This window comes from Mustelus asterias, chromosome 10 (genome assembly GCF_964213995.1).
Source record: "Mustelus asterias chromosome 10, sMusAst1.hap1.1, whole genome shotgun sequence".
In the NCBI taxonomy this organism is placed as follows: Eukaryota; Metazoa; Chordata; class Chondrichthyes; order Carcharhiniformes; family Triakidae; genus Mustelus; species Mustelus asterias.
Genome location: NC_135810.1, coordinates 104777357 through 104787842, shown reverse-complemented (window position 1 = coordinate 104787842; position 10486 = coordinate 104777357). Strand labels below are relative to the sequence as shown.

Sequence of the window (10486 nt, the reverse complement as noted above, 5' to 3'; positions counted from 1 at the left end):
ATTTTAAGCTAATGAAAGGCGGAATTATTGATTAGAAAAAACTATAATTCATCTGTCTTTGACTCTGTACTTCAGATCTTTCGGAGAGGTTCTGTCGCTCTAATCCTAGAGCTATTTAACCCTTTGGAAGTCTCCAGTCAATTCGTTTGTTTGTTCTATGTTTTATTTGTTAAATAAATTTTGTAACGTCTTTGCACAGATTTGAAGGTGGCCAATTATGTCTTAACTTAGACAATTGTCTAAGACACAATTGGCTAGCTTCAAATTTCCCCACAACAATCATCACAATGCATTCAAAAAAAATTAATGCTGCTTACATAATGTCCCAACACTTCTTTAATATAAACACTGAGGCTGGAGGTCAATCGGTGAAATTTCACACTATAAAGAACAATGGGTGCTAAATAATTCAATTTTTACACTCCCCTCTGCCTCAGAACCCACCTTGGGGGGAATGCAAAATTCTGCCCCATGTGTTTGGAAAACACCAGCCAACATAATGCTCAAAACAGAACTGGAAGCCTACACATAAATCTAAAGCTGATAGGAATTAGACAAAATCTGGTGATGTGAACCCTTGAAGGTCGCAATTTAATCTCAGCATTCAGATAATAATTGTAAACTATTCCATTTTTAGGATGCCACTCGAGCCCTCTGACTACTTTGCTGAAATGTATCCATTTTCCTTCATATACCCATTTCTATTTCACAACAGGGTAAATGAAACAAGGAATCAGCAGCTTACATACAACTTTCACAAACAGGATGTAGAGGATTTTATTGTTGCAACTGGAAGGTTAAAGTTATTAACCACTCTAATCCAGCTGACAGTGAGCGCTGTACAATATAGCATGAGCACATTTCTGACATCTCAATCAGGTCCACATTCTGGAAGCGATGAAATGGCTGACTGACTTGTGGTGGACAATTTCAAGGAAGATTTATTAAGTAAATTAGATGACAAATTATTTTAGAATCTTTTATTAACAATATATCACACAATTCATGTACATTACTTTTCGCTGCTTGCTCCTAAATCTTTGAAACAATGATTATTACCTATTATTTTCAAATCACAGCTCCTGATGTCACCACATACAATAGCCTCTGGCCAATTGATGATCTCAGCCAAAATGGTCACCTCCTTTAGTTTTCTTCTTAATTAATCTGTGCTATCAGTCCTTCTAATTCTGGTCGAGCCTTGAACCGGGCATTGAAATCAGCTTCAGTATGCTGCGAAAACAGTGAAAAGCATTTATTATTTGTCATGTGGATATTCAACATTGCATTTTGGAGGTCAAGATTAGAGGTGGTATCATTCCTCAGCAAAACATCTGGAACATCATCCCTTTCACAACTGGATATCCTGGAACATTTTCAGCTTTTAAACTTTTCCGTTAAAATTTTACAAAAAAAGGTTTGAACAAACGGGGAATATAAGCGGTTGGTCTAGATAGGTAAACGTGATCGACGCAGGTTTGGAGGGCTGAAGGGCCTGTTCCTGTGCTGTACTGTTCTTTGTTCTATGCAATTTTTAAAGAAGTATTCTTTCATGATGTGGGCATCACTGGCAAGGTCAACCTTTGTTGCCTATCCCCCAATTACCTTTGAATAGATTAGCTTGATTGTCCATTTCAAAGGACAGTTAAGAGTCTACCACATTACTGTGGATCTCGAGTCACATGTAGGCCAGACTGTGATGATGGCAGATTTCTTTCCCTAAAGCACATTAGTGAATTAAAAATGTTTCTATGACAATTGATAGTTTAATGGTTACCATTGCTGATATTAGCTTTCAATTCCAGACTTCTTTCATTAATTGGCTTTAAATTCCTGCAGGTGCCATGGTGGGATTTGAACTCATTTCCCCACAGCCTGGGATTACTAGTCAAGTGAGACGACCACTATGTCACCATCTCCACCTAAATGTGGCAGCTAATTTGCGAAAAGTAGAATCCCCACAAACAACAAATTAAATAGATAAATCTGGTTTTGACAGAATGTTAGCCAGGACCATTGGCAGAACCTGTTACTCATCTTCAAATAGTGGCTTCGAAACAGGCAGATGGGGCTTCAGTTTAACTGCTCATTGACAAGGCTGCACTCACTCCCTAAGCACTGCAATAAAATGTCAGTCTAGACCAACTCATTTAGACATGAATAACGTAAATAACATGACGATTATTAACCTTTATTAGGCTATGATATTAATTCATGTCAGGCAGGAGGGATAGATGTTCGCAGGTTGTGCAGAGTGTGTGTGTTCGTCATGATGTTCACACATATTTATCTCCCCTGCCTATGCTGCACATAATTTTTTAGCTGACAGTAATGGAAATGCTTCCAAGCTTCTGCAGACCCTGCTTTGGAACTGAATGTTAGGAGGAATATTGAAACAGCCTGGGATAACGGATCTTTTTGTACGAGCGAGAGAAGCCAAAGTTCAAGGCGATGAACTGACTTTGTCAGCAATTTTTAAAAAATTATTATTTTTAAAAAATTAATTTCTAGGATGTGGGTGGTGCTGGTCAGACTAGCATTTATTGCCCATCCCTCGTTACCCTTAAGAAGGTAGTGGTAAGCTGCCTTCTTGAACTGATGCACAGTTACAGTGGTGTAGGTACAGCCAAGTGCTTTTAGGGACGGAGTTCCAGGATTTTGACCCAGTGACATTGAAGGACAAGTCAGGATGGAGAGTGACTTTGAGTGTAACCTCCAGGTAGTGGTGCTCCCAGGTATCTGCTACCCTTATCCTTCAATCTAGATGGTAGTGTTTGTGGGTTTGGAAGGTGCTGTCTAACGAACATTGGAGAGTTTGTGCAGCGCATCTTGTAGATGGTACACACAGCTGCCGCTGTTTGTTGACGGTGCTAGTATAGAATGTTTGTGAAAATGATACCATTCAAGTGGGCTGCTTTGCCCTGGATGATGTTGAGCTTCTTGAGTGTTGCTGGAGCTGCACTCCTTCAGGCAAGGGGAGAGTATTCCATCACGTTTCTGTCTTATAGATGATGGACAGGCTTTTGGGGAGTGAGTTACTCGCTGCAGGATTCCCAGCCTCTGAACCTGTCTGGGACCCAGGGATTTGGGTGACATAATGTTCCTGATGGTGGGGAGTCCAGAATCAGTGGTCAAAGTTTGAGGATAAGAGGTAAACCTTTTAGGACTGAGGTGAGGAGGTATTTCTTCATGCAGAGATGGTGAATCTGTGGAATTCACCACCACGGAAAGTAGTTGAGGCCAAAACATTGTGCGATATCAAGAACAAATTAGATATAGTTCTTGGAACTAAAGGGATCAGGGGATATTGGGGGGGGTGGATAAGGATATTGAATTTGATGATTGGCCATGATTGAAATGAATGGCGGAGCAGGCTTGAAGGGCTGAATGGCCTACTCCTGCTTCTGTTTTCTATGTTTTTGTTTACCAAGGCCAATATTTATCTCCTATCCATAGTTGCCCTGAGGGTACTAAGAGCCAACGACATATTGTGGAGCTGGAATTGTGTGTAAAACCGGACTGTGTGGGGTGTCCAATTCCATTTCTTCAAGGACATCACTATATAAATGAATCTGGTTACCATGCTGATTCAATATGTAACATATACCTCACAAGTACCGAGATAATGCCAGATGCATCACAATATCTTGATGCAAGGACATAATGTATATTTAATAACATAAAATGGATGTAAACCTATGAGGCTTTTGGGTTCTTTTTTTAAAAAAAAAATTGCAAGCAATGAATGGAAAATGAAACAAATGGAAAGGAGCAACCTTTAAAGGTAACATTGCAAATCTTAAAAACATTATGCATCAACACAATCTGTGTGTTTTGAAAAGTTAACAGTAGAACTTAGAAGTAGCTTCCCTTGGTAGTTGCCATTTGCTTAGAAGCAAACCCAGTACCAAGTCTAGCGAATCAATATGGGGAATGTCAATTTGTTCAGCACTTTTCTCAAGTCCCCAGAATGTCACTTGATGTCATTCATCTTTTTATTTTGATCAGCAGGAATTTAATAATGACGCTACAAACTCCGAGGTCACAGAAAAGCCTCTTTTTCAAGTCTGCTTGAAATATAACTCCAACATCGAATTTTTTAAAAAGCAAATTCTCATTTTAAATTTATGCCTGTAACAACCTAAACTATATACTGAAACTAATCTTCCCTGATAACTATTGTAGTGTACACGCTGTGCTTTTACATCTGTGAGCCAAGTTTGAATCCAACTCAGACTAAAGGAAGGGCTATTTCCTCTAATGATTGCGATAATTCTGCAAAATTAGAATAATTATAGATGCTAACAAGGATAATTCCAATTCTCTCCTGGTGAAAAATAGAATAGCTAATCTGCAAATGATTAATTATACCGTAAAAATAACAGCAAGGGTTGATAAGGGCAAAGTAATGGATGTGGTATACATGAACTTTCAGGACGAGAGGTCACACGACACCAGGTTATAATCCAACAGGTTTATCTGAAATCACAAGCTTTCGGAGCGCTGCTCCTTCCTCAGGTGAAGTCCACACCATGAATTTTCAGAAGGCCTTTGCATGGTGACAAGTAAGGGAATTATGACAATGGTCAGAACAAGTTGACAAAATGGATTGAAGGAAATTGGTGGGAGGTTTCACAGGCAGGCAAATAAGGGGAATAGTTTTCCACAGGGATCCGTGCCAGGAGCACTGTTGTTTACCACATACGTAATGATCAGAATTAAGGAATTGGAGGAATAATGTCAAAATTTGCAGATTACACTAACTTTGGGATACAGCTAATAAATGTAGAGGATTGTGGCAAAATACAGGATACACAAGCAGGCTTGCAGCGTGCGTAGTTAAATGGAAAATGAAATTCACTATAGCGAAATGTGAGATGGTTCACTTTAGTAGAAAGAATGAGGAAACCACTTTTCCTTGGAAGGTGAGGAACTAAATAGAAACATAGAAAAACTGCAGCACAAAACAGGCCCTTCGGACCCACAAGTTGTGCCGAACACATCCCTACCTTCTAGGCTTACCTATAACCCTCCATCCTATTAAGTCCCATGTACTCATCCAGGAGTCTCTTAAAAGACCCTATTGAGTTTGCCTCCACCACCACTGATGGCAGCCGATTCCACTCGCCCACCACCCTCTGTGTGAAAAACTTCCCCCTAACATTTCCCCTGTACCTACCCCCCAGCACCTTAAACCTGTGTCCTCTCGTAGCAGCCATTTCCACCCTGGGAAAAAGCCTCTGAGAGTCCACCCGATCTATGCCTCTCAACATCTTATATACCTCTATTCGGTCTCCTCTCATCCTACGTCTCTCCAAGGAGAAAAAACCGAGCTCCCTCAGCCTATCCTCATAAGGCATGCCACTCAATCCAGGCAACATCCTTGTAAATCTCCTCTGCACCCTTTCAATCTTTTCCATATCCTTCCTGTAATGAGGGAAATGGGGAAGAGGAGCAGAGAGATTTGGGGATACAGATAAATAAATCAATAATACAGCAAGTTGAGAAGGCCACAACGAAAGCAAACAAAGTACTGGGGTTCATTTCTAGAAGAATAGAATTCAAAAGAGGCTCTCTGTTGTGGCAAAAACAGCAGAAGTGGCTGAAAATCCTAAGTCCTGCTCCCAAACATTGCAATTCCCATTTTTGCAGGGGCGGGAATGGGGGTTGAGCATGTTTCGCACATGTGTTTTGTGGAAAGGCAGCTGGCCATTTAAATCATCAGCTGCCTCCACTCAAGTGGGATTTTGGTGGCTTGGAATGTGAAACAGATTAGATCTGGTTAAGAGTGTGACGGAATCCAGCTATAATAAGGAGTTACAAGATTAAATGAGTGATTTTCTTTGATGAAATGAGCATTTGAAAATTATAAGTAGACTTCATAAACATGCCTGGGCGTAATTATATGCTCAAGGCCACCAACATTCTATGGCATATTGTTCTCATCCCCGAACACAAGGCAGTTACTGAGAAACAGGAACTAGCTCCTGAAAATCATGTATACATCACCTCAGTAAGACATAGAATGACTATTTACAAAATCTGCATTATCTAAGTTACCACAATGCACAAAGGGATAACCTGGTTTTCTACGGATGTCTCTAATTTTCTGAATCCAGGAAATTGAGTTCTTATCCTAAACACAACTGTGTGGCTAGGAAGTCATCACAATTTGCATCCCTCAGCATCCTATGAAGCTCGAAGGATGCCGACCAATAGGTGTGTTCACAGCTTCCTGAAGGGTCAGCATTTTCTTCTAAATTAAATAATTTAGTTTTTAACTAGAAATTGACAGTTATGCAGTCTTATTTGAGTAATAGTTAGGAATGAACCTACTTGTCAAGAGGTAACACCCCATATGTCAAGAAGATTAATTATCCAGCTTACAAACAGTATTAATATTGGAATCATACAGTAGATTTTTAGATTCACTCCAGTGTTTCTCATAATAATGGTACTGACACTGTAGTGTAGTGATGATAAAGTTTATTTGTCAGTGTCACAAGTAGGCTTACATTAACACTGCAATGTAGTTACTGTGAATATCCCCTAGTTGCCTTTTCGGATACACAGAGGGAGAATTTAGCATGGCCAATGCACCTAATCAGTATGAGTATTGGACTGTGGGAGGAAACCGGAGCACCTGGAGGAAACCCATGCAGACACGGGGAGAACATGCAGACAGTGACCCAAGCCGGGAATCGAACCCAGGTCCCTGGTGCTGTGAGGCAGCAGTGCTAACCACTGTGCCACCGTGCTGCCCCAATTCCTCCACTTAATTGGGATAGAGGTTTCTCGCTGAACTCTGTATCTTTCTACTTGGGAATTTAAAATTAATGCTACATTAATTGTTGATGGATATCTTTGATATCTTATTGTAACAAACATTTAGACTCAAAACTTGGATTATTTATTAATAACAAGATTATATTTTATTTTCCTAAAATTATTGCGATTTATTTTCCCATCAAATGTGGATTGCATGTTTGGTTCTTTAATAAACTTTTATATAACTTAAAAATATATATTGTCTCAATAATCTTCTGTGTTCAAAATCAAGAACTCGTTTCTGTACACTCTTCAGTGGAGAGGGACATTATTGAGGAGAACTGATAGATATCCCATGGCAGACAGTGCCTACTCAAATATAAACTTTATATGATATCCAGTAAGGAAATTTCCAGTGGAATTTCAAAGTAGGTTCGGACTCAGTCAGCCCTAAGATTTCCTCGTTATCCCTACTCTCCCAATGCCCCACACCGCACACTCTGCCTTCAGCTTATAGGTTCTGTTATCCCTCTTCCAAATGATCTTTTAACTATCAACAGTATTCTACTTTGATGTTTACTGAGGTTGACAGACCAGAAAGACAGTCAAATTCAAGATACTTTGGAGGCTTCATTTATTTTTCAAGCTTTCAAGGATTTTCTGCCTCCGTTTCTCTGTTTTGAACCCAGGAGTTAGACTCCGCAACTTTTCTAACGGCAAATTTATTTGTTAAGTAAATTATAAAGGCTTCACTTAAAATGTATACAAGCAAAATAAAAGATCACAATGAATAAAAAGCTTAAAGAGTTGTATGTGAACCTGAATAGCATAATGAACTGAAGACTGTTTTATTATCTTACATTCCAAATAGCAACAGCAACAATACTAATTTCTGATAAGACCAAACAGTAAAAAGAAGTCGTATTGAAAGGATCTCAACGGGTGTGGTAAAAGCCCAAGTAAATGTCAATCAATGTCAGCTAGAGGATCCCCGTGGGACCACCTCCTACACTGTCAGTGCAGTCATCTGACATAATTTCCCATTGGATTAAATAATAGCTTCTGCTTGACAGTAAAAAACCTTCCACTGCTGATTATTCTTTAATAATGGAAATTCATTGAATGTGAAAGCTGTGGTAAACACAAATGTCAAACTAAGTATTGATAGCACTTTCATGACTGTTATTTAAGGAGTGGCACGAGAGGTGGCATAGTGGTTAGCACTGCTCTCTCACAGCGCCAGGGACTGGGTTCAATTCCCAGCTTGAGTCACTGCTCAATAGGCCATGCTAAATTCTCCCTCAGTGTGCCCAAACTGGTGCTGGGGTGTGACGACTAGGGGATTTTCATTGCAGTGTCAATGTAAGCCCACTTGTGACTAATAATAATGGGGCGGCACAGTGGCTAGCACTGCTGCCTCACAGCACCAGGGACCCGGGTTCAAATCCGACCTTGAGTCACTGTGTGTGGGGAGTCTGCACGTTGTCCCCATGCCTGCGTGGGTTTCCTCTGAGTGCTCCGGTTTCCTCCCACAGTCTAAAGATGTGCCGGTTAGGTGGATTGGCCATGCTAAATTGCCCCTTAGTGTCAGGGGATTAGCAGGGTAACTACATGGGGTTACGGGGATAGGGCCTAGTTGGGATCGTTGTCGGTGCAGGCTCGAAGGGCCGAATGGCCTCCTTCTGCACTGTAGGGATTCTATTCTATGAAAAAGGCTAATTTCATCTTTTGGATTGCCTCCTTTCTAATATCTCTTTTGTCAAGTTTCATATTTTGCCTTCCTATTTCTTTTATTTTCCCACCTTTTAGACTTCATTGCTTTACTTATGTTTTTGTTTCATCCTCCTTCTTGGTTATTCTTCCCTTTTCCCACACTTTCTTAACTAATGAATGTGCAGCGAGTGGACGAATAAAGGATTACAAATAGAAATCAAACACTAGAAACATCAAATCTGACACTCAGTTCCTCGAAACACAAAACATTTGGATGCTATCGAATCTCTCCATCTCACTGCTATAAATGAATGTGCCGCTCAATTGCTCTCACATTCTCAATTAAAATGTGGGAGTGGGGAGGGGGGGTTGTAGGAGAAAATGAATGTGCCAAGCAGAGGTCAGATTCTTCAGCTGAGGGAGGAAAAACTGACATCCAGGGCCTGTCTTCTGCACTGCTAAATACCTGGTGGAAGGCCCCATCGGCCGAGACCTGGAGCAGGATGTTTATTTGTCTCACAGAGGAATAGACGGAGGGAGGAAATAAAACCTTGTGGGAACACCAGCAATAAAAAGGAAAACAAAAAGATCTCAACCTGCTGAGAGGACAAGAGTCCGTCAGAGTGCGTAAACATAGGGTGGGGGGGGGGGGGGGGGAAACAAAAGTTGGGTGTGCTTGAAGTATAAAACGTAATGAGCGACTGCACAGGTCCGTGCAAGTACAACTATTTCCAGTTGTGGTCATCAATTTACTTAAAACCTCAAGCTAGGTTACAGCCAGATAGAATTACAGTTGAGTGCTTAAACATTAGTTCAGCACAATTACGAGATACATGAGGAAGAATGGAATAGTGGGATATACGTGTGCAGGGGGGAGGGTGGCAAGAGATCATTCAAGTGGGAGGAAGTTTGTATGGAGTATAAAAACTGGCATTGGTCAGTTAGGCAGAATGCTGTGTTTCTGTATCGTTCTAAAGGGAAATGGTACTGATTAGACCGAATAGTGTCTGAGACTCCTGTTGCTTTTGATTTTTCTTAGAAATTGCAGATACAATTTAAAAGGAAGAAGTAACAGCTGTGCTTGCAGGTTAATTGGACCGTGAGGTTTTCCAAAATGATCAGCTTTGGCACTTACCGCCTTAATGCACAGCTGTATACCTTCCGGCTGATTAGTTTGAAGGACTTCCACAACAATTGGGGCGAGAACCGAACTCAAACCACTAATCTGAAAATATAAGATTTTTTTTAAAAAATCAATACTCTGCAAGTTTATTTAACATTTGCAAAAATATTTAATATACAATTATAAAATAAATTGCACAACGTGCTACAAGGTCCCGTTATATATAAAGGATTCCCCAGTGCTGGTTCAATTAATGAAAGGTAGACGTTAAAAAATTTATAAAGAGCACTGCTGATCGCAGACTGTTCACACTGCTCCCCATGGCATTATAAGTTCCACTGGTTTGCAGAGTGCCAGAGAGATTGTCTGACAGCGTTAAGGCTCATCGTGTCATTCAAAATTTGGCTCAACTTTTTCTGCTATGTTCAGTGAAAAGTATTGCAACTTCACTCCTTTCCTGGGTTTGAATACTGACTGAACCAAAGCCTCTGGGAGGAGTGGGGAAAATCGGACAGTAGGAATTAAAATTGTGGAATCATTTAAGAAACAACTGGTTGCTAAAATGGAGTGCGAGACAGTGAGGCCATTCTGAATGGATTCACTGTAAAAGGCCAAATGGTCCACCTCATCGTATACTTCTTGTTCGTTCTTCGAGGCAAAGATGACCATATTCATCATCTGAAGAGTTTGTTAGGGTTCTGGTCGATATGTAGGTAACTGCTAAGGCTCATCTGCTTCACATAGTACAGGGTACAGCAAACAATTGAGTTATGGATGAGTTCGAATTTCCTCTCTGCCTTTGATATGTGTTTGCTTTTGAAGGAGGCCACACTGTTTTCTTGTTTGGTTGTGGCAGGCAGCGATCCTAGGTGAGCTTTTGCC

The 10486-nt window shown here is 40.5% G+C and overlaps 1 protein-coding gene across 1 annotated transcript in view; it reads right to left on the bottom strand.

The window, feature by feature from the left end:
• Window positions 1-320: 320 nt before the first annotated feature.
• mrpl48 (mitochondrial ribosomal protein L48) overlaps window positions 321-10486 on the bottom strand; it is a 42781-nt gene continuing 32615 nt past the window's right edge. The window contains exons 7-8 of the mRNA XM_078222866.1: window positions 9617-9706; window positions 321-1233 (exon numbers count right to left, since the gene is read on the bottom strand). Of these exons, the coding sequence (XP_078078992.1) occupies window positions 1159-1233; window positions 9617-9706 (165 nt within the window). The 3' untranslated portion in view covers window positions 321-1158. The remainder of the gene's footprint in view (window positions 1234-9616; window positions 9707-10486) is intronic.